Source organism: Siphateles boraxobius, unplaced genomic scaffold (assembly GCF_051911475.1).
Source record: "Siphateles boraxobius isolate OS27281-9 unplaced genomic scaffold, OSU_SipBor_1 62, whole genome shotgun sequence".
NCBI lineage: Eukaryota > Metazoa > Chordata > Actinopteri > Cypriniformes > Leuciscidae > Siphateles > Siphateles boraxobius.
In genome coordinates this window covers 22051-47486 of record NW_027509189.1, presented here as the reverse complement: position 1 = coordinate 47486, position 25436 = coordinate 22051, and the positions used below count along the sequence as shown (strand labels likewise).

The window sequence follows — 25436 nt, the reverse complement described above, 5'->3', positions numbered from 1 at the left end:
CCAAACAAAGAATGACTGACTAATAGTGACTGAACATTGTAAATTATGTGCGAGAATGTTAACACAATGTTAATGCATGCTAAATTGAAGCATGCTAATCCATGCCGAATGCTACTTGCATCCTGAGCAAATAAAGGCATTACTGTAACCCAGCAGACTATGTTAAAACTAATCAATTAGTCCTGAAACATTACAGTTTACAGCCTTTAAAACAGGGTATTGTTTCAGACTCGTAAAAACCCAGACACACAAAACAATACACACCATAAACCAAACTCCCACTGTCCTAAAACCTCTAAATCCGGACGTCAGCTTCCTGTTTTTAATCCTGGGGTTCGTCATCACTGATGAATAACTCGCGGTCCCCCTGCATTGAGATATCTGGGGGTCTTTGATGTGCACAGGTAAATAAGTGGAAAGTATTTGCACTTGTCTCGGGCCGTCTACGAGCGCTGGAAAGTATGTGTTTTGTGGCTTGTAATTCCCAAGCCTCCTCCTGTGCATCAAGACAAACACGTGTGGCGCGCTTCTCCTGCTGGAATCTGATTTACCCTGCAGGAACCAAGAGGAATGTTGTTTTTCAATTTTTGTAGAATGTCACTTAAATGAAGTCAAGCTTCATCTATGAATGGATATACATATATTTAGTTCTTGAAAACTATCATCTAACTGCATCTACAATTTTAATACTCACTGCATCTAAAATTTGTTGCAGGACAATTCAATGCTGTTGAGATTATGAACAACATCTGTGTATATTTCAGAACAGCCGGCTTTCTGGCTAATGTCATTAGCAGGTGCTTTTATCTGAAGTGACGTGAAGTACGCTCTCAGAAAAAAAAGGAAAAAAAAAGCTGTCACTGTGGCTGTATCTTTTTTTAAAAGGTATATTACACCTAAAGAGTGCATATTGGTCCCTCAAAGGTACATATTGGTACCAAAAGTGTACATATTTGTACATAAATGGCACGTATTAGAACCCTTTTGAAGGGTACTGTCCCAGTGACAGCTTTTGTATACCTTTTTTTCTGAGAGTGTACAATTATGACAGCTCCTGGAGGAACGCAAGGTTACGGCTTTGCGACCATTTCTAAATTTGTTTTTCAAATCCGATATTTAGGACTGACTGTCTTCACTGTCACTGTGCAAGTGCTGAAATTCGATTCATTTTCTCAGACAGTCAATATCCGGGATATTGCAACTAATACTGATTTGATTTACTTGTTCAGAGTGTAATGCATTTCAAATATTAAATCTCAAACCATTGGGTTTTTTTAAAAACACAGATTTCACAGCGTTTTTGCGGGTTAAACTACAAACACCTAAACGGATTTTAGTCAGGCACGGCAAATTAGGTGGTGGTGCAAATACAATTTGCCGTTATATATATATATATATATATATATATATATATATATAGCCTATATATATACACGTCTCTTTTAAACCAAACACAGCTTTTCAGCAAATGCATGAACTTGAAATGCAATGCAAGTTACGTTGGATAAAATGCATAAATCTAAATGCAAACAGGCCAAACGTTTGTGAACAAGGTGCATTCTATAATAAGCCTCATTTGCATAGGAAGGACGTGTGTTTGGGTTGGGAAAAAAGAGAATGATGTACTTTAAAGTACAGTATGATGTTTCAATGTAACTGTCAATGTCAAGTTTATTTCTATAGCACTATTTAAAACAACTCAGAGTTGACCAAAGTGCTTTACAATCTCATAATAGCACCCTTTACACAAGAAAAACAAACACACAACAATAAAAAAAAAAAAAAAGCATTTGCCGTCTCTATACTACATTAAAAGCCACAGAAAAAAAGATGAGTTTTAAGCTTGGATTTAAAATCAGAAAGTGTCTGAGCAGTTCTGATACACAGTGGAAGAATATTCCACAATTTGGGGGCAATAACGGAGAAGGCCCGATCCCCTCTCATTTTTAGTCTTGCCCTTGGGACAGTCAACAGCCTGTGCTCTGAAGATCTGAGAGATCTCGATGGCTTATGAACCGACAGGAGACTTGACAAATACACAGGCGCCAAACCGTTTAAGGATTTAAAAACCAATAAGAGAATTTTAAAATTAATTCTATAGAGAACAGGGAGCCAGTGAAGAGACATTAACATAGGAATAATATGATCACCGTACCCCCAACAAAAGTCTAGCCGCAGAGTTTTGCACCATTTGAAGTCGAGAGATCGATCTTTGGTTAATTCCCACATAGAGAGAATTACAATAATCAAGTCGGGTGGAAACGAATGCATGGATTACCTTTTCACAATATTTGCGGGAGAGCCAGGGTTTTACTTTTGCCAGAACTCTTAAATGGTAGAAGCTAGATTTTACAAACCGAGTCTACCTGCTTATTAAATTTCAGTGAGCCATCAAATAGAACTCCTACATTTTTAACACACGGTTTTTGAAAACAAGACAGTTGCTCCAAATTTAGATGTTGAACATCATACCCATCGGAGGGACTAAAGACGATAACCTCTGTTTTGGATTCATTTAGATTTATAAAGTTTAGTGACATCCAGAGTTTTATGTCAGTTATGGCTCGTTTCCTCTGAGCAGTACGGTACGGTACAGTACGGTTCGGTTCGGGTCAGTAAACCATGATCCAGCTAGCGTTTCCACCGCCAACAGTACCCTACTTAATAGGCGTGGTGTTTGCCGGAAAGAAGCGATCAACGTCATTTTCGCGCGAAGAAGAAAGCGACAAAGTAAACACCAATGGATGGCATACAGCAGATCTTGTCCTTGCTTCTCGGCATGTTTGTCACAAGAAGACAAGCGCCGACATTAGGCATTTCTCAATACCAAGTATGTAAAGTTCTCAGCAGAAGGACTCCTGAGGACGCGAGTCCGGTAATTCTCCAAATGGAACAGCGCATTCGTGAAAGCGTCACTCAGCTCGCTCTGCATGTACATTTTAGGCAACAATAAAACGAAAAATGTTATAAAACACCACTCTGCCTCTTTTCGTTTTCATTTAAATAAATATTAAACATTATAGGCACACAAATGTGGTTCAGGCAATGTATAGACCTGATTATATTATTCACAGCATGTTTAACGGTAGCCTATTTATAACAAAACGAAATATAAAACACAACCCTGCATTTCGTTTAAATTTAAAAAAATATTAAACATATTCCAGGCAATATGTGCATTTGTACAAATGTTGCAATAAACAAAATTAAGGTGATAATCTTGTAATAAAAAATGACAAAACTCAACCCTATCTCTTTTAGTTAAATTTCAGTTTTATCAATAATAGCCATTATAAAAGTATAAGTAAAAGGTAACGTTACAAGAAGCTATACAATAAGAAATAAAGCAAACAATTCAGTCAAATATACAAATTCAGCGCTAGTGTAACGTTAACGTTACAACGGAAAATTTATAGCCTAAATATATGAAACTTCACTTAGCCCTCAGCCAAAACGATTGGCCAGGGAACGAATTATCGATTCACGAGACCAAAGATCACCCGTTAGATATACACAAGACGAATAACCACTACAGAGTCAGCAGCAAACGTCAGAACGACTAGCCGAGGAAAGGCTGTTCCAGGCGGGAGACATGAGCGCCGAGCGCCCGGTGATCGCCTGGAATGGATCAAATTATCATAAATCATTATAAATAAACCTCAGATTTGAGCTTTAAACAACTACATTCTCGCCTCAAAAACTCTTAAAACTACATTTCGTGAAAGAATAACCGTAGTATTACATTCCAACTGTATATTAAACAATGGCGCTTCTTATGTTGTCATTCCCCTTGTAGCACGCGCAAGTGACGATCTCTGTCAACCAATCAGCGTTCTGCAGTGAGTCTAGCTCCTCCCTTTAGTACCGTACCACTGTGCTAGGTACCCCAACGGAAGGGTACCCAAAAAGTGGTACGGTACGGTTTGGCTTTTTGGTACCATTCACAACTTTTGACAGTGGAAACGCAAATAATTGCGTACCGTACCGAACTGTACCGTACCGCTCAGTGGAAACGAGCCATTAGCATTCAAATAAAGGTTGCAGTGTATCTGAATCCCTCAGTTTCAAAGGCAGATAAATTTGAGTGTAAAAATGGAGCCCAACGGAAGCATGTACAGAGAGAAGAGAATAGGGGCTAAAATAGATCTCTGCGGAACTCCAGAATTAAGAGGGGCTGCAGCCAGTGGCGTCATGCCCATTCAAAGTGAGGGCACGTGCCCCCTCAGATTTTTCCTCCCTGGTAATTTTTCTGTCACAACTTTATTCTTATTATGCTCCATAATTACCAGAGCCTATAACGACTCAAATGTATTCTTCTGGATGTGTAATAAATCCGCCAGCATCAGCCCGCCCCTTTTCCTAATATGGTGTCTGTGTATATCAAATCGCGTATCGCTCTAGAATCTTTGCTGTGTGTGTTCAAGCAACTCACTCGTCTCGCACGTTGAGCTGGCAATGTTTTACAGATGGTCTTGAAGTGGTAACTGGGCAAAGCAACAATTCGGCATTGAATTAGTTATCGGATGATATTAAAAGGTAGTGGGATTATTTGTGGTTGACCTGGAAATTTTAACTTGATCAAAAAGTTATGGATTTGATATTAGCTCAGAATTCAGAGCATTAACTTAAGTTGTGTCAATGTAACGTTACCGATAGCTAGCCTAGTCTAACCGTTAACTAGTTGGCTAACGTTTCTGCCTGCCATACAAAGCCAATAAGCCATAGGAACGTTATCTGATCGGTTTTGAAACATCTGTTCTGTTTTGTCTTTTGTCAAAGTCTCCAGCTGGTTCAATTGTTTCATAGAAACGAGGGTGTTAAATTTGTTGTAGGCTAACTGCAAAATCCAACCTAACGTTATCAAGGCATCGACTTGATGTTTCTCCCATAGACTGTTATTCACGGTTCTTCACAGATCAGGCAGCTAATTCAAATGCAGTGTAAAAAGATAGGCTACCCGTTCGAAAGCTACAGCATAGTTGTTATCCAAACTGCATTGAAATGGTATGTTTAGCAGCCAGAATTTAAACATTTTCAGGGCGAGAAACCCCCCGACCCCTCCTAACATGATCCATATCACCCGTCAGAAAACAATTGCAACGTCTCAGATTGTGCCCCCCCAGAATTTTGGCTTGCATGACGCCCCTGGCAGCAAGAAAAGCTTCTGTTTGACAAAAACGAATTGAACCATTTTAGTCCCGTGGGACTACGGATGGAAATTAGCCTTTGGCTAAAATCCGGCATTTTTACATACGTGTACTCCATGTTATGTTCATTAAAATGCACTGTCCCAATCAAATAAAGATTAAAAAAAAGCGTTTCCCTTGATCCCTCCACACTGTTCGAGACGGGACATAAGGATCTTGTGATCTATAGTATCAAATGCTGCGCTCAAATCCAATAACACCATAATAGCATGATCACCTGTGTCCACGGTTTAAAAAATGTAATTTAAACTTTCGGCAGGGCAGACTCTGTGCTGTGATATTTCCTGAAACCTGACTGAAATATTTCCGAAATGTTATTCATGTTCAGATAGCTCTGTATTTGTTGCAGTACTATTTTCTCTATTTCAATCACAACTGCTTAGGGGATTGTTGTAAAGTTGTAGTTTATCAATCAACCTTGATGGGGTCTGAACCCAGAGGCTTCCAGCTGCCAGTCCCAATGTTTAACCACTGCGTTTATATACTGCATGTATGCTTTATATCTTGAAATGACAATTTATTTTGTGCAATCTTACATTGAATGCATGCTATGAAAGCTAATCAGAGTGAATAGAAGCGTTTCTCCACCATAATGAAATCATATGGTTTGCTGCTAACCAAATCATGATTATAGGATGAAATATCAGACTCTACAATGGCTTTGTTAAGTGGAAAACCCAAACAAACTGCCTAGATATGACATTCAATATCCAAATAGAAAATAGCTCATTCAAACTATATGGATTCACAGAGAAATTAGTTTGACATATGACAACACTATTTATTTAAGTGTTTGTTTGAATAGTCATAGGTTGTTTAGGCTGAGAAAGATGAACCATCATCTTTTCAGATGTTGATCTCCAATTTATTCTGAAAACCCTGGCATGTTGTATTAGCATCGGATGACCTGGAAAAAAAGACTGGGTTTAACAGACGTTCTTCAAATAACTTTACCTCAGGATAGACTAAACCTTCACTACGGGTGCCAAAGAGTAACGGTACATTCCAATAATGACTGATGTTCAGAGAGCAGTGCATTGTGGGAACTGAGTGCTGCATATAGCCTACCAAAAAAACAAATGTGTCTGAAAACAAAAACAACCCCTACGATGTTATTTTATAGCATAGTACTGAAAGATTACCATACTTTTTTACCATGCCATAAAATAAATTCCCTTCTGAAAAGACTAGTTTAAAGCACTCTTAGTTTGCTGGTATTTATAGGTTTAGTTGGTTTTCAGCTAGTTTTAACTGGCAAAAACCTATATGAAATCAAACTGATTAGTGAAAGTTATCAGTTAAAACCAACAAACCACCTCAGACTAGTTTATGCTGTGATGGGGGGTTCATATTGACAATATGACAAGACTGCGGATATATATATATATATGATTGACTGACAGCAGTGGGCTTTTTTTTTTATATAATATTTTTATTGAAGGAAGAACAGAGAAACGTATAATATACAGAAAGAGTTAACAATGCTCCTTGTTTTTACCATTTTCCCCCTTTCCCACTGAACACAGAGAGAAAAATAAATAAAAATGTTTTTTATAAAAAATAATACTAATAATAAAAGATATAAACAAAACAAAAATCAGCAGTGTTTTTGTGATCGGCGGTCGTAGTGGCCGATGAGGAATGTAAACATTAACATGGATGGATCTCACAGGCCAAACTGTGGGATGCGGTTTTGTCATGTAGTTCTAAACGTCTTGATCTCAACGTGAACGGCTTTACTGAGTTTTGCTGTTGGTTTCTGGTATTGGCTCGGTCTCAAACTTAGCCTACCTCAGAAGCTGGAAAAATCTGCTTAGCGATTATTGCTGCTGGGCTCATAGCGTTTTCTTCCCATCAGGGAGTGAATGACTTCGACTGGAACGCTGCTGGAATGTTGAACTTGTGATCCTGTTTGTGTTTCTCGTAAAATGACTGTTTGGACAGTTGTGCTACCGCTACTTTTGCTGGAGAGCAAAACTTCTCTCCATGATGCTAGATGCTAAGGTTGATATTGTATTTTTGATGGTCTTCAAGGTGGTTGTCAAAAGGCTTAGTTTTATAATTTAATAATGCATTTGAATTAAGCATGATGCATGACTACAGAATACATCAAACAGTTAAACATGATCAAATAAAGCATGCTGTGTAAGTATACCCTCTGGTGCTCTTTGGTTGTTTTGTGTTTTTAGAATTTTTTACTTTATCGGAATGGTACGAAACTTGGTAAAGGTTTTGGCACTTACTATGTGAACTCAAAAAACGAAATCATGGACATGATTCGAAAAGGTTAAATTGTCCTGGAAAAAAAAGTCACACTTGTGCTCCTCGCGGTCAAAAATGAGCGCATTGGAAATTAATGTGAGACGGATTACGTCTAGTGGAAGCGTTCGGTACTGCAGCCAAACACACACACACACACACTGAAAGCTCAGTTACTGAGATATCAACCTCACATTTGGAACACAACTTGTTTAGAATTATGGCTTTGATTTTCTTGCAGATTTAGAGATAAACATGTTTTTGAAAATATGCATTTCATATAAAAATTAAATAGTATTTTTATGCATTTTTAATAACAATAAACATAACATTCTGTAACTTTTTTTTACTTGTGCAATAATCTGCCATGTGTTGTATTTGAAAAGAGATCAAATTTAAGTCTGTGCTCTAAAGCATTCAAGATTTACAAGAGTTTAACTTGGAATTTAAATTTTCAGGTCTATGCTGAAAACGTGAATAAATTGATTATAAATACAGAGTAAATATAATTTAAGAACTATTATTGAACTAAACTAAAGTACATTCCTTTCATTAAAGAAAAATAATAAAATTCGGTCATTTTTGACCGACGTACGAAGAGCACCAAAGGGTTTAGAAACAATTTTCTTGTATTTCAGGCTCTTAGTAGGAGCTCCCTTTGAGAAAAGCGGTGAACATCAGACAGGTGACGTCTACAGATGTCCACTAGACAGCAAACCAGCAACAAACTGCTCACGACTGCATCTAGGTATCACATCACCCTTCGGACACCGCAATATTAAGGCAGATTGCAACAAAACATTTTGTGATATTTTTTCTCTGGACTTTTCAAGGAAAGATATCCCTAAACAACGTGTCCGAACGCAAAGAGAAAATGAGGTTGGGAATGACTCTCACCTCCAACCCCAAGGATAACAGCTTTGTGGTAATATACATGTTCACTTTAATGCCAACTACTATATTTACTTTTTCAATGATCCTACTCATCGGTGGATGGTTAACCCACTCCAGGGTAAGGCTAAGGAGAGATGCACTCCCTCTCTAAAAAATAATAATTGTAATAATCTAATAATTTGGCTGGGAGTTAAAATTCTGTGTTATTAAAGCATCTACGTTCACAAAGCTAAAAAGCTGACACTAAAAAGCTGTCACTCATCTTAGTTCATAGCGATCTCACAAAGTCCCGTTATAATCAATAAAGCTGCCTGCACAATGAATCTCTCATTTATGTAATTGTTTGTTATAATGATAAGATTTGCGAGCGTGTAGAACTCAGAAATTGTTCTGCTAACTTAAAACACGTCTGATTGGCCAATGCATTCAAGAGATCAACAGATATGTTTGTGATTGGCTACGTTGCTCAACGCTGCAAAAACATGCTGTAAATAGAAACCTTTGACGGTCTCCAGAGTTCAAACAAAGATACACATTGGATCGCAAATATGCTATTATTACAATTCAATTCAATTCAATTCAAATGTATTTGTATAGCGCTTTTCACAATACACATTGTCTCAGAGCAGCTTTACAGAAAGTGCATTTCGGAAATGTTACAGAGAAAATCTGCACTCAACTCAACTTATTTTCTTTCTAAAAGCAATCAAAAGCAACTTTTATCAAGAGAATTCAACGGTAGTCTCGCCCAACCTTACACACACACCTACTCGTATTGAGAACTATTCATCATTGCACGTTATTCTAATATAATTGGTAACACTTTACAATAAGCTTCATAAGTTAACATTAGTTAATGTATTAACTAACATGAATTAGCCATGAGCAATCCTTTTGTTTCTGTATTTGTTCATCTTTGTTAAAGGGATAGTTCACCCAAAAATGAAAACTCTGTCAGTATTTACTCTCCCTCATGTTGTTCAACACCGTAAGACCTTCGTTCATCTTCGGGACACGAATTAAAATATTTTTGATTAAATCTGAGAGCTGGATCACTCCTCCATAGGCTTCTAAGGGATTGAAACTTATTAAAGTTATCAAAGACATCGTTAAAATAGCCCAAGTGACTAAAGTGGCTCAATCTTAAGTTTATCAAGCGACGAGAATACTTTTTGTGCGCAAACAAAACAAAAATAACTAAACGAATAGTTGAAATAAAGTTGTTTTTCTAAAACTATCGTTAACAAGATTTTAATAAAGTATTAGTAAATGTTGAAATTAACTAACAAAGATTAATAAATGCTGTATACGTGCAGTTCATGTTAACTAATGAACCTTATTGTAAAGTGTTACCAAATAATTTCATTATTTTTCATAAAAATGCTGAATGCACAAATGGGTTGTGAACGGTTTCCTGCTGACTGTGTTTTAGGCATGTGGGCCGCTGTGGTCGTACGAGTGTGGAAGTTCCTACTACAGCACGGGCATCTGTTCGAGAGTCGATCGCAGCTTCAACTTCACCCACAGCATCGCTCCGGCCTTTCAAAGTAAACTCAGACTCTTCATTGATGACGCTTCTTAAAGTAATCTGCTTTCATCACATGCTTTCTGACAGCATCAGTTTCTCCTCAGGATGCGAGACCTACATGGACATAGTGATTGTGTTAGATGGGTCCAACTCCATCTACCCCTGGTATGAGGTTCAAGATTTCCTGATAAATGTGCTACAGAAGTTTAACATCGGTCTAGGACAGATCCAGGTGCGTCTGAATTATCACCTGGAAAATCAGTTTGGACTGTTCTGACTTAGATTTATGAAGGCGTTGGGTTGTACAAAAACAGCAGTTATACTGCACTCGTGAGGCTTCGAAATGGTTCAAACAAATCTGATAATTTAAAGAAAATATACACATTTTAATAGAATATTAATGATGATGCAATATGGAAATATCTAGATTGCAAAAGTTGTTTCATGCATTAGTTACTAAAGGCTGGACTACACTACGCGACCTTTCAAAACGAATATTAAAACACCAGGCATTATACTTGCCGAATTAGAATCACACACACGACCTTTCAAGTCATTTCGAACGCAACAAACTCAAGCAAAAACGTAGACCTTTTTGCTAGGAGAGACATGACATATGTAAACAATATGGCTGCGTCGGAAATCGCAAACTTTCCTATTATATAGTAAACGAAAAACAGTAGTTTGTCCGAATTCACAGTACTTAGTATTTAAAATATCCGGATGAACTACGAGATTAGTGTGCATAAGATGGACACTTTACTATCTCATGAGAGGAGAGGGATTCCCAGGCATTCAGAGGATTTGTGAATGGCAGTGAAGCAACGCAACTGATGCTCTGGTTGGTCACATGATAATGACAACATGATGAATGTAGTATGTCCAGATTACATTCATACTATATAGAACACTTTTTAGCGGTCGTGAAGTAATTACTTAGTCAAAATAAGTACCTCCTCAAGAGAGTATGCAGTTTCGGATGTAGCCACAGTATTCGGACATACTCCTCTTTTGGCGTACTGTTTTTCACACACTATCCTGGTAAAATAAAGGATAAAATAAAAATACTATAGTAGGGATGTATTTTATTTTGGACGCAGCATTAAAATCCGCCCAAGCATTTTTTCACGTGTATGATCTCCGACGACTGGATTGAATCAGAACCTGTCAGAGCTGGAGAAAGTACACAACTAAAAATATTCACATTCATTACTCAGGTAGAAGTATAGGGTTACAACAGCTCATAGTTGACAGAGAAGGACTGGTGTGTGTGCATCGTGTGTGTTTCTCAGTGCGGACAAAGTACACAACTTCCTTACTTGAGTGAATACAGATACTACTGGTCAAATATTACTCCGTTACAAGTAAAAGTTGTAAAGACCGATTTTTACTCAAGTAAAATTACCGAAGTACTCGTTTTTAAAAGTAGCCTACTTAACTATCAAAAGTAAATGTCAATGCATTGTTTTTTATTGTTGCATTGTTGTATGTAATTCTTACAGTACCGTATGCGTCTGAATCTACGTCCTCATATCAATATCACATTATTTCTAGAACACAGTTCCAGTAGTGGGATTGAATGTGAGATTGAATAAGTGTCACTCAATAACGTCCACAATGGTTTCGGACACACAAATGGCTGTCCCCTCAAATAATGCCCTATTTAAAGTTTTTTGGCTTTTAGTATGAATATGTTAGCCTTACTGTTATCTATAAGCTAGTGTGCTCCAAAACGATGACAAAATTCGCATTTAGAAGACCAAACCCAACGTTGAAAATGAAAATCCAACTAAAAGGATTTTGGACTCCAAAATCAGAATCCAACGTCAGATTGGCGTTAATCTCCAACGTTGTATCGTGGTTGAAAATTAAAATCGGGTTGATGTCAGAAACCAAAATTAGTCAGTGTCCAACATCATTCGGTTCTGACGTCAACCCGACTTTTGTTTTCCAACCAAACACACACACACACACAGCCTGCAACCAAATTCATTCCCTGACTGACGTTACTACTCTCTACTCAAGGACTTTGACAGAAATGTAGTGCAGTAAAAAGTACGATATTTGTCTTTCAAATGTAGTGAAGTTAAAGTTTCCAGAAAAAATAATACTCAAGTAAAGTACAGATACTCAAAAAGTGTACTCAAGTACAGTACTCAAGTAAATGTACTTTGTTACCGCCCACCTCTGGAATCTGTTAACTGAAATCTAGAGACTTGAGACAACTAACACTGAATTCTGGACCAAAATCATGTAGTGTATTCCAGCCTTAAATTGAACAACAGAATTTGACAAGAGTGTGTGATGTAAAAGCAAGTGTAATGTAGATGGTGTTGTGTCCTGTTGTCCAGGTAGGTGTGGTGCAGTACGGTGCTCGAGTAGTGAACGAGTTTCGGCTGGATGATTTCCGTACGGTTGATGAGGTTGTAGCGGCGGCTAAGAATATCGACCAGCGAGGTGGAGAGGAGACGCGGACGGCTCTCGGGATTAACGCGGCTCGGTACACCGGCATGTTTGTGCTTTGTCTGTCTGCCATCCATAAACTTCTGTGCATCATTCACTCAAAAAAACAAGCTGTTGAACGAACTTAACTAAATTAAAGGGGAACTTGGCAACTCTAGTCATTTCTTTGCTGATTACTGGGGGGGAAAGTCACCATTCTCACTGGAAACAGGTTATTAAACCATCTAAATGATTTCTAAACGGTTTTATTCAGTTGAAATAGTTGCCAAGTTCCGCTTTAAAGAAAACTTTTCCATGAAATTGAATTACATTTTACCAACAAAATCTAATCAGTTTGAAATTATTTGTTGTAATCTTGCTGTATGAACTTAAATTACTTTAGTCAAGACTACTAAAATAATTGTCATTCCTACTAGATAAAGGTTTGTCAAGTTAACTAGATTTAATTTTTGTCCTGCCTAAAATCCCCAACATTATAATTTAAGCTAATTTGACTCTCCAGTTACTTCCAATGATAGTAGCTACTAGTGTTCAATTTAATTTGAACAACTTTTTACATAGTAATATTAGATATATGACCTATGCGGTTCTGTTTAAGGTTTAATGCATATGTAGTGTGAGTGCCCATATCCTTAACACAGGATAATGGTAACCACAAATTTCAAAAACATTACAGAAAGTCCTCTAAGTTTCTAACATAACTGAACATTAAATACTAACATTAACTAACAACATCTTTCCATTTACTGAAAAACACATAAAATAACACTTTAATTTACCCTCCTAATGCAGTCCCTTGCAAAGCATGCTGGGAACTACAGGTCCACTGCCCAGTTATTCATGTAGTTTTCACACTAATTAATTAAGTAAACTTCAGTTTTAAATATATTAGGTTGATTGAACACAATTAAATTAAGTTGTGACAAAATATTAAACAATCGTGTCACTTTTGCTTATTTTAATTAATTAAATTTAACAAGAGGCAAAAAATATTTTTTTGAGTGTTATTTACAATGAAAATAAGGCAAATCAAAGGAGTCAAGGTGATTTAAAATTGCACAAATCACAAAAAATCGAAGAGTCATTTTGGATCAGCTAACAGAAATAATGTTAAACTGGGAAATTTATTTATGAATAACATCCCTTTGTACCAATTAATTTAATTATAATCAAAGCTCAAGTACTAAGCATCATCGCATCAGATTTCTAGTTCAAACAAGATAGCTTCATGTTACTTTTTGGCTTAACTCAATGATTTCATGTTAAAAGAACATGTTTCAATCAAGTAGCTCGAAAAAATAAAGAAAACAGGATTTCCATTTCGCATCATGCTTTTCATGGGGCTGGTAAATGTTGAAATAAAGTGTTATTTTATGCATTTTAACCAAGATGAGTAAATGGGGAGAATTAATATGTTAATGTTCTATTATGTTGTTATTTAAAATAGTTGTTTTTTCGGGGGGTTAATATTGTGGTATTTTGAATCAAAATCAGCCAAAGATTTATTTTTTGAGTGCTATTCACTCATTTACAGTGTGTACTGTATATGCATTTATAACAGCACTCAAGCATTCAAACAAGGAGGTCGTCCAGACGCTAAGAAAGTCATGATTGTCATCACTGATGGAGAATCACACGACAGCCCAGACTTACAGAAAGCCGTGGAAGAAAGTGAGAAGGATAATATCACCTTGTATGGTATTGCGGTGAGTTACTGCTTCTTTCCAGTAAAATCCTCCAGATGTGTTATTCAGGTTTCCTTTGGTCCGTTAGTCATGTAACTCAAACTCTTGAGTTATTTTCAAACAGGTGCACAGATCGAACAGGTGAACATAATTCTGATATTTATTTTACAGCCCTGTTCCCCATTTACATACTATGTACTCATAGTAATTACAATAACTTTAACCAAAGTATACACAATAAACCTTGTTGTGCTTCAATTGTTCTTTTTTCTATTTACATTAACAGTTAAAATTATTTCTACATGTTACACAGTAGCACTATAAAAGAATTAAAATAACATTTCATAACTGTATAACACTATACAGTATTATTAAAAATCAATGGTGTAATACTGTACTTCAACATGGTAAAAATTACAGGAAAATAATGTATTTAATTTTACAGTATGCTTAACACTACTGTAGTTAGTGTTACGGTAATTTTACTGTTGAATAAAATACAGCAACTACTGGATAATTGTTGCCACTAAGTTACTGTTAATTTGACAATACATTTTTTACAGTGTAGTTACCTTATATTGCCTTTCTTTGGTAAGTACATGGTAGTGCGCGTACTGTAAAATAAAATGCACAAAATTTAATGCAACGGATTTTAAATACAGGTTCTTGGCTACTACAATCGGCGAGGAATCAATCCTGAAGCTTTTCTGAGGGAAATCAAGTTCATTGCCACTGATCCCGAGGAGCACTTCTTCAGCGTCACCGACGAGTCGGCCCTGAAGGATATCGTTGATGCTCTGGGAGAAAAGATCTTCAGCTTGGAGGGTATAAAATTAGTAAATAAATGTTAAATATAAGCATAATCCCATGCTTAAGCTGTATCTAGAGACCAGAATGCCACAGAAAACCACCAGAACGCATATAAACATGCTAAAGACCACTCATAACGACTTAAGATTTTTTGAAGTCGACTGTTGTGACATCAAAGTCGAGTCGACTGTTATGACTAGTCGCTGACGTCATTCATAATAACACAAGAGATTGGACTGCGGTCCGTGTGCGTTTTGATCATTTCATTTCCTGTTTGGAATGGAATAACGAGAAATGAAAACCAGCTTGTTAATTCGTTTTTTGTTTTGTTAAAAAAACGAAAAATTTGATTTTGGCTCGATTTTTCATTTTTCGTCTCGACCAGTCGAACCACGAACGCCTAACCGAACTGGTCGAGACTGTTTTCCAAAGATGGCTTCTGCCTGTATACGCGAAGTGTACTATCTTTATAAAGTATCTTCTTATTAAACTGTCTGAACACTTACACAGTTCTCAATGCTTCGGTTTGCAGGTAGTGACCCTCATTATGCTAGCATGTTAGTGTGGGGCTATTTTGAGCCTTGTTAGTGGTATTAACTAGCGATTTTTATTTTTACTTATTCGATGCCCCATACACTAGCGTTATAAGCTAATCTGTGGTTATAAACTAAAACTAACGTTAAAACTGTGTATATTCGATTATCATGAAAACGCATCCCAGAGAACGGTCGTCTCGGTACCCATGCAGGGCTCGAATTTCGGTGCGGGATTGCGGGTATTGCGCGTCATTTTAATCATTCCTGCAGGTCGTGCGTTTATAATGCGGGAAATTCCCGCAAACATTCATTCAATATAGCATGTAGGCCTATGAGTAAATTTAACCTAACAGATTATAAGATCAAATCAGTCATTTTAAAACATTCTGCGAGACGCAATTTCACAAACAGCGTGAGTGATTCTGCCAATGCCGCGTCTTCTCTGTCTCTTAAAATAGGTTACACAAGGCAAGCCAATCGCGCTGCAGCTGAGGGCGGTGATACTAGACTCTCGCGTTTCAGGACATTTGATGGAAATGTCACTTGCACAATCGGCCATTGCATCGTCACTGATGTTTATAATTTGTGCGTCTTTTTAAGTCTTACCTATTTAAACATTCAAGCGATTTTAACCCGCATAACAAACAGCTCGTGAGTAACAAAACTGAGTTATTTTTCGTGAATTATAGCGCTTTAATGGTCAAAAGCACAAAACATTGTCTTAATTCCAGTCTTGGGGAGTATCGTCTCAAACACAATCGGTTATGTCTTAAAACAATAATACAAAAAGAAAATGCATGTGACACTATAATGAAAACAGTATGGGCCGTTCACGTTACGTCTTTTGCACGTTCATCCTTTGCTGAAACGTCTTCGTCTTCATGGAGAACGTGGCTCATGATTGCTAAGCAACAGGGAGCCCTTTTTAAAAGAGGAGAAAGTGGCGCGGACTGCGCTTTACACGCAACATGTGAACGTGGATCCGTGCACTAGCTCTTAAAGTGAGAGTAGCCTAAAATGTGTCCGTCATTATTGTATATAAAACAACAAAAGACAGCATTAATTGTAAGGAATCAGGATTAATAGCCTATGTATTCAAATTATACAGGACTAAAAGACTATTCCGTGTTATTTTACATTTGATTACTTTTTTCCGTTTCTGTAGTAGGCTATTTCTGAATACTAGTGTTAGACCTAAACTTTTCTCTTTATTTCATGTATTTATTTGTGCTACTTTTTTCAATTTAATTCAAAGATTGAAATCAAGCTTCCTTTTGTTGTGTAAACTAAAAAAAATGACCCCATTGTAAAAACACAAATACAACGAGTGAGCAAACATTTAGCTAAACGTATTTTTTAAAAATTGTCTAAAAAAAACCTCCTCCCTCAAATTAAAAAAAATCCCCCCCATAAGAATGACCTAAAGGGGGATTTCCCCCCTATTTTCCAAAACGAAATTCAGGCCCTGCCATGTGTTATTTACCCCTAGGTTCATTTTTGGCCGGAATTGTCCTTTAATATCAAGTGTAAACAGGGCCTCAGAATACCCTATTGACTGCACAGCAACATAACTACAGCGACAGCCTGCCACACACACACACACAACACATTAGCATCATCACAGTGAATTTTGCACAGTAATACACTAATTTTTTTACTTTTCTGCAGGCACCAACCAGAATGGCACAGCCTTTGGTTTGCAGATGTCTCAAGCTGGATTCTCCACACATATCGTAGAGGTGAGTGGATCTCCATCCATTTCAAGCTGAAGAAATGTAAATATTGACAACAGCACTAATGTGTGGAGAATTATATTACTGTAAGTACTCAGTGAGGTGCACGAAATGCTGTTATTTTCCTCTTTGCACTCTGTGATTGAGTTTGAAGCTCTTGCATCAGCCTGGAGCAGAAACTACGGCATCAGTCAAAATAAAGAGTCATTGAAAGAATGATTTGTTTACCGCTCTGTGCCCATGGGAAAACAAACCTGAGATACGGCCTTTTAGGGCCCGACAGAAGCATGAAATGCCACTCTTTCAATTAAAATAAGGTTTGTTTGCGTTTGAAGCTGTTCCACATCCTGTGAGCAACAGACTTCTTGAAAGTGAGCGGCATGAAAATGACTTTTCTTCTGAGAAAAGGACTATTTTTCACGGAGGAGAGGGGTTTTAGACAGGGTTAGGTGAAGGCCGGAGAAAAATAACATTTTTTTCATAACTTTCACTGTTGGATCCCAGGAGCTGCTCTTGACAGTGGCAATTCGAGACGGGAGATAACGTCTCGGAAAGTTTTTTTCATTCTGGAGGGAACGAGGTCCAGAGAACACATATGGTTTTGCTGAATTACGTTCTCTGGGTGAGGAACCCTCACACAAACACGCTCGCACACGTGCCCTTGTGTTTTATGTGCACGCTTGTGCATGTGACTTTATTTGTAAAGAAAGAATTGCCTTATATGCTCGTGGCTGTAAATGTTTTTAAAGGAATGACTTTGTTTCGTTTTATAAGGAAAAGACTTCATTGTCCATCAAGCCTGCAGTAAATAAAACCTAATCAGATGAAAATAAAAGGTTTGGAAGTCAGTTTATTAGCTTGGGCCGCTGACACGGACATGGTATGCTAGTTTTCACTGCTTTTGTTTTGTAAAGAGCTAAAGAGGTGCCAGGCCTCAACAACAAAAAAATTCACTTGGTTGCAAAACTGCTGTCTTCTGCCTCTGTTGGTGAAATAGAATAGAAAATGAAATAGAATCTGATTTACTCGATAGGCAACTTGTTTGAATAATAATTGCAATTGATTCCAATAGAGTCTGTCAATATTGATACTCCAACAAGCATAAAAATACAAAGAACACACAAATATTGAGTGAATTTATAATGAACATCTACCGCACATCGTCTGCATCTCTAAGTTTGCAATGCATTGTGGGACTGCCTTCTCCACAAAGGATGTTACTGCTTTAGATTTTGGATTAAAGTATCTTAGAAGGCAGCATAATTGTGATTATTTATTTTTATATATATAGATAGATATAGATATAGATATATATAGATATAAATAATATATTTCTTTTTACCCAAATTCCATTAAAGAAATGCATTTTTATTAATTAGGATACATTTATATATTTTAATTTAAAGGTTAAGCAACAATGTTTTTGGTTGTTTTACCTTTAAATCAACTCTAAGCCTATGATTAGTTTCTGTGGTGACGCTCAAAGTGCTTAAATGGATCAATGTTCATGTTCATGTTGATGGCAATGAAATACTTAACTAATACAAAGTTCTGTTACGAAACTCTAGATGGCGCAGACTGATTGGTCCTTAACTCAATCTGCTTGCAATCACATCATTCTCTATATGGCAGAGCTGATTGGTTCCTGCTGTATCAGTAGCCAATGAGCTCACCGCTCAACCTTGAAAATACTTGGTCAGCATTGGTTGTAGCAGTTACTTTAAGGGGGCTTTCACACTAGCACTTTTGGTGCACACCCGGGTTAGAAAGACGTCAGAGTTCGGTTCGTTTGGATGATGTGAACGCTGACTTCCGAACCCGGGGGTTGCGCACCCGCAAACCGTACTCGGGTCCGCTTAAAAAGGTGGTCTGGGGTACGGTTCATGTGAACTCCAGTACGGTTCGCTGCTGATATGAACGCAATCGAACCAAACCGTGGAAGTGAACCGCTCTTGATGACGTATAATGTATAATGTGGTCGACAGGACAGTCGTCAGTGTGTGTGTGTGTGTGTGTGTGTGTGTGTGTGTGTGTGTGTGTGTGTGTGTGTGTGTGTGTGTGTGTGTGTGTGTGTGTGTGTGTGTGTGTGTGTGTGTGTGTGTGTGTGTGTGTGTGTATACACTTACCTTCACGAAAAGCGGGATTGACGCACCGCAAGCAGAGAGATGATTAATGCTTGCCTCCGCAAAAATTGTCTTTGGAATGATTTTAGTACTTTTGCGGCAGACAGACACAAGTGTGTTTCTGTATGTTTTCTATGAAAACAAAACCAAAGGTTAAAAAAACAAAACAAATGTGAAGCGAGCAATTCTATCCATTTTGACGCCTTTTCAATCATAGTAGTGCTGGGCGGTATACCGGTTCATACCGAAAACCGGTGTATATTTTTGTTATGATATTATTTTTTTAATATGCCGCCATACCGATGTATTTAATTACACAATGTTCGGAACGAACGTTACGTTGCGCCGCGCGACACTGTTTCAGACGGACCCTTCACAATGTTGCACTTCTAAGCAGCGAGGCGAGGGTAAACAGCAGTTTTCTTTTACTGTCTATGGGTAAACAGCAGTGCTCTGGTGTTACGTTACAGGGAAGACGGATGCGGCAGGACTATGGCGTTATTTTCCTGTCAAATGTCGAGAGCGCATTATTGTAGCGCGAAAGTACATTAATATAATGCACGAGCGCGAATCTCTCTGCTCGCGCGCGGAATATAATGTGCCGCGCTCTCAGATACACGCTGCTCTTGTTAGAATAGGTCTATTTTCTCTGGGCTCGCTCAGATAATCCTGCACTTAAAACGTGTTCAGTACAATCGCGAATCTCTCCTCTTCCCCAGCAAACAATTTTAGGTTATAAGAACGTTTTCAGAACGTTCCCATTAAGTTATAAAAACATTATTTCTGAATGTTCTAGGAACATTCAAAAATTCCAGTGTTTTAGACGTTGTATTAACGTAATTTCTTGGTTATAAGAACTTTATTCAAAACGTTATAAGAACGTTCAATTCTCCCGTTATATAAACGTTGTATTAACGTTATTTCCTGGTTGGAAGAACGTTATTAGAACGTTAAGAAATAACAATTTTAGGTTATACAGGGCGCTATTCTATTCTACAATATTCATTAATGACAGTAAAATAGACCATCCTAAGTCAATTTACTGCTGTAATTCCTCTCTCAACCAGTAGAAAATGCTTTGAACACCTGATTATGCATGAAAAAAAAAATTCATAAACCAGAAAACCGGTAATTTTAACATAATTTTGAAAAAAAAACGTGATATAAATTTTTGGTCAAACCGCCCAGCACTAATTCATAGCAGTGCCGGATAACAAGGAACACGATTACGCGCCAGCTGCAGCTTGATGACGCAAGCGTACCATGGTTCGGATACAAATAATATAATGTGAACACAGTCCATCGGGGGCAGGGGGAGGGCGGAGCAATCGAACTCGGGTTCGGAACAGGCAATCGAACCAAGTGTGAAAGCGCCCTAAGAAACCCTCCACCTTCCCCAGCTCCACCTGTATAGATCTGCTACGGGTAATTCATGTATGCTATTCTGTACAGCAGCATCATGTCTTACTTGCTCACAGCAGCGTGTTGCATATATATTAGTAGTAGCAAGTCCTGTACTTGCACTGCAGCTGCAGAAATAACAGCAGCGTAGCAGATCTTTTCCACCAAGACCAAACATATCAACATTGTTATATCAGTTACCATGCCAAACACTCAGACAGTTGTCATAACAGAACATTAATTATCATCTTTACGCTATTGAAGTATTGAAGGACCAAGAAAGAGCGCTATAAATCGCACAGACAATAACATTACATATTAAATGGTAAAATGATATCTAACATCTTTGAACGATTGATAGAAACCACTGCCATTTTGTTTAGACATGAATGGTTTTTACTTGTCAGAAACTCATAATTGCGGTATTTCTGACTTGATGAGATCACAACATTATACATGGTTCGTAGGCATTGTTAGGGGGTTGCTTGGCAGTTGCTAGTGTATTCTTCATCAACCCACACAATTTCAGGCATCATTCATGTCTTTTGCACAAACCGTGCAGGACGAGTTAGACGCTGAAGTTTAATACTCAGGATTAGGGTTTGTTCAGGGGTTTGCCTTTGCAAGCACCACTAATAAAAGCAAATGGAACAACCCACAGAGTGTATTGGAGAGAGTTTATTGTGCAAATGTGCCATGGAACGCTGTCAAAGTATCCACGTCGACATTGCATGAGGAAAACTTTGGCAGTGAGCTTTAGCAGTCTATTCAGACTGCTGCACTCGCTCGCATGCATTCAGGATCAAGAATTTTAATACTAAAATATTACTAAAAACTCTTGAGCAACATTACAATGCACTGGCAACCACCCACAACCGTCTAGTATTGTGGCATTGAGTTGGATTAGCATCACACATTTAGTTAGTTAGTATATTCAGTCTTACTCTGAAACAGAACTGGAATAGGACTATGGTCAAGCGTATTAGTGGTGGTATCGCTCAGAAATGCGTTTAAATGCTCGTCCCAGATGTTAATACAGTGCAGAGTTTTTGGCAGGAGCTCTTAGATCGGTGCGGGAGAGGTTTGGCAAACGCTCGGTTTGCATTCCCTATACCGCTGAAGTCCCTGCCAGGCCGTTTGTCATGATCCTATACTCACTGAATCCTCCCTTCAGGTACCTGATGCATGTGTGTGTTTTTTGTTGTGTTGTGAATGTGTGTATAAAAACTAACATATGGTAAAATGGATTTTTGAATGTTAACAAAAAAAAAAAGATGCAAACTATTCTCTTAAAGGATGGGATTCTGGTTGGTGCCGTTGGCGCATACGACTGGAACGGAGCTGTTCTGAAGGAGACCCGTCACGGTAAAGTCATCCCACCAAAGTCTTCTTACACCAAAGAGTTCCCAGAGGAACTGAAGAACCACGCGGCATATCTGGGTAAGACAATTACGCCAAATGAGGATCTGATTCCAATGATGGAAAAAATGTAGTCGTTCAAAAACCCTGATGACTTTCTTCTGTGGAACATAAAAGAATTGGTCAAGAATGTTCACTCTATTCTTTACCAGCTTAATTTGTGTATCCACGTGTTTAAACACATTAAATCAAGATTTGTTGCACTAGGGTGTATATCAATGGCATTCATTTTTGCAATAAAAATTTACCCGTCATGTTTAGATAGACGGAAGTGTAAGAGATTTGAATGCTACGAACAGTCTGTTCTTCAAAGAAAGTCTTACTTGTGTAGTATGGACTAGGGCTTGACGATTAATCGAAAAGTAATTCAGAACCTTTAACCGACTTAATTTTCCCCTGTTGGTTACTTCGTTTTTTTAATCCTGTTATACTTTCCCCTTGAAAACATACTACAGCGTGTGTAGTCACGTGACTCCGCCCCTTCCAATCAGCGGCATGGAAGCAACATGGATGACAAATAGGCAGTAAAAAATGCTTTTTTTTTGTAAAACACAACTTTTGAAGAAAAAATATGTATTTTGATATAGTGTGAAGTCTGATGTTTGAGAAAATATAAGGGGTCACTAATTTTAACTATTCTTTTACCTTTATTTTAGAGGTGGGCATAGATTGATTTTTTTAATCTAGATTAATCTCACTGGAATCTTGGAATTAATCTAGATTAAAATGGCTCATTTGAATTCTGCCGAAGGCATTCAGAATATGTGTGCTACCCAAATAATGACTAAAAGTAAGTCTTTGAGAATAGTTCGCCTCGCGTAGGGATGTGAATTTCTGCCAAAAATGACATTCGACAATTTAGGGGTGCAAAAGTCGAATATCGTTCACAAAAAACAAAACAAAAAAAAACGCACAATTACAATGACAGAAAGGGAGGCCAATTTAATCTTTAGCTATTTGTCATCAAACAAACTGTTTATTAATTGAACAACTAACATGTTTTCGTCTGGTTTTTTTAAACATAGTAACTTAGGCTAATTGGAAGAAGAAGAAAACAATAAGCAGAACGTAGCTCCAGTCCGCTTTTGCATCGCCAAACCAGATGCTCGTTAGATCAAAAAATAATGTCATATGTCATAATGATTTTATGTGAACCTGCCTTTACCGGCAATAGCCTCCTCCTTTTTAAACAAATTAGTTTCAATCAATGTAAACTATTCATGTGACTATGCCCCTGCGCAATACACACACATTACCGCGGGATGGCGGGTGTTCATTTCATAAACTGTACACAATGCTAGCTTATTTAACCTGTTAACCTTTGCCAGTGCGCCGACGCTCTGAAGCGTTTTTTGTAGCGTATAAATTAATGTATATGTCCAACAGATAATGTCATACTTTTTAGTAGTGCTATCGTGGCGTAATAATCTGTTTGGTTGTAAAATGTATTACCTGAATGAAATGAATTCGAATGTATCGTCCTGTGGAATCATTAATTCACAGACAGCTTACGAAGATGTTCAACTAATAAAGATCTTCATCGCTGGCAAAAATATGATGCATTTGCAGATTTGCTTTCACTAGACTAAACTGTAGCTCTTGATGTTCTTAAATCTTCCTGTTACGACTCCGTGTCGAGTGTGACTGAACGCGTTTCAGTGATTCAGTGCGTGAGGAACTGAACAGATCAATCAGACTGATTCGCGAACCGATTTAGACAGACCTGCCAACTTGTTTGATGAAGTCTTTGAACAGAATCGACCCAAAAGAGTGATTGATTTGTAAATTGAGCATCGCTCATGCTCATACAAAGATACAGCGCGCTTGGAATAAACTCATTTAACAACATTTAATTGCATTAAAATAAAGTAGCGAGAGGAACGTCGCCCAACGTAACATGTAAAGCCCAATTTAAGCCCAATTTATACTTCTGCGTCGAACTTACGCCGTAGCTACGCCGTAGGCTGTGCGTAGCGCGCGTACCCTTCGGCGTACCCTGACGTGCACCTCTCCAAAAATGTAACAACGTGTCAATTCTACGCGGACGCAAGCGCTGTGATTGGTCTGCTCAAACCGCTCCCTCGGGTTTCACATGCTCCCTCTGCGTGCATCAACGCGGACAACGACGCAGAAGTATAAATTAAAACCAATGCGTAGTCTACGGCGTAGAGGCTCCGGCGTATGTCTTGACGCAGAAGAATAAATCAGCCTTAAAAGTATACACCTTGTGTCCCTGACAGGAAAATACCCTGCTGCGCGATCTGAGACAGTAGGCGCGGCGTCAATTATCTCAAATTTACTAGGCTACACATTGGAATTGCGCGAAAATATAACGATATTCCAAAAAGCTATTTTATGATCCCAACCCAACTTTGAGAATAGATTAACGGCGATATTTTTTTTATCGCCCGATAAGAGTCTCACGTTAACGCCGATAACGGCCCACCGCTACTTTTTTTACATTTTTACTGAACTGTTCTGCGTGTCCTATGGTGTGACAGCAAAAATAAAACATATTAATATAATAAAACATAATATAACAAACTCTTAATAATATACAAATGGCATGAGAGGGATGTAACCTATCTTCATTGTTAGATACTTATTTTATATAGTGCTATATATTTAATATGAAATTATGAATAACATTATTTTTTCCCTCATAACTTCTTGGACTTGTCGGACATTTTATGCATAGTATGAACTTATTTTAATACACAGGCTACTCAACTAGCCTGACCAGCAAACTACATCAGCAAATACCAGCATAGAAATACATGCGGTTTTTCCTAATGTTCCTCTGCATTGTGCATTTTTCCATTAAAAAAGTCAATTGACAGATAGCTCATATTTATTTATAATGTATAAATATGCTAATTGTTTGTAGGGTACATGGTGTCCTCTGTGGTCTCGGCTCAGTACGGTCAGCTGTACGTCGCTGGAGCTCCTCGATTCAACCACACAGGAAAGGTGGTCATCTTCACCCTGACCAACAGTGGAAACCTCACCATACTGCATTCCCTCGACGGGCAGCAGGTAAAGCACATACTACAAGACTGAAGATCACACCTTCACGTTTTAAAGTACGGTAACACTTTATTTTACAGTGTTCTTGTTACATATGTTTACCAAAATAATAACAGTTAATGATGCATAATTACATGCTACTAACCCTTAACTAAATCCTAACACTACCCTAACCCTATAGTAAGTACATGTAGTTTCTTAATGTTACTCATTACTTAATTATATAATTACACTGTAACAATGACACCTTAAAATAAAGTGTAACCGAAAGTACTGTGGAAAGTATTTACATGGTACTCCAAGGTACCACCAAACATGTCAGAGCTCAACAATAAGGTTTTTTTTTTTAAA

General features: G+C 37.8%; 1 protein-coding gene across 1 annotated transcript in view; it reads left to right on the top strand.

Annotated features, from left to right (window-relative positions):
* The window catches only part of LOC143719386 (integrin alpha-11-like), a gene marked incomplete at its 3' end in the record, with an annotated part of 54892 nt that overhangs the window by 9662 nt on the left and 19794 nt on the right, over positions 1-25436 (top strand). Inside the window, exons 3-12 of the mRNA XM_077209743.1 lie at positions 8105-8214; positions 8300-8391; positions 9793-9907; positions 9993-10120; positions 12240-12388; positions 13913-14057; positions 14699-14861; positions 17051-17121; positions 21935-22079; positions 24946-25094. Of these exons, the coding sequence (XP_077065858.1) occupies positions 8105-8214; positions 8300-8391; positions 9793-9907; positions 9993-10120; positions 12240-12388; positions 13913-14057; positions 14699-14861; positions 17051-17121; positions 21935-22079; positions 24946-25094 (1267 nt within the window). The remainder of the gene's footprint in view (positions 1-8104; positions 8215-8299; positions 8392-9792; positions 9908-9992; positions 10121-12239; positions 12389-13912; positions 14058-14698; positions 14862-17050; positions 17122-21934; positions 22080-24945; positions 25095-25436) is intronic.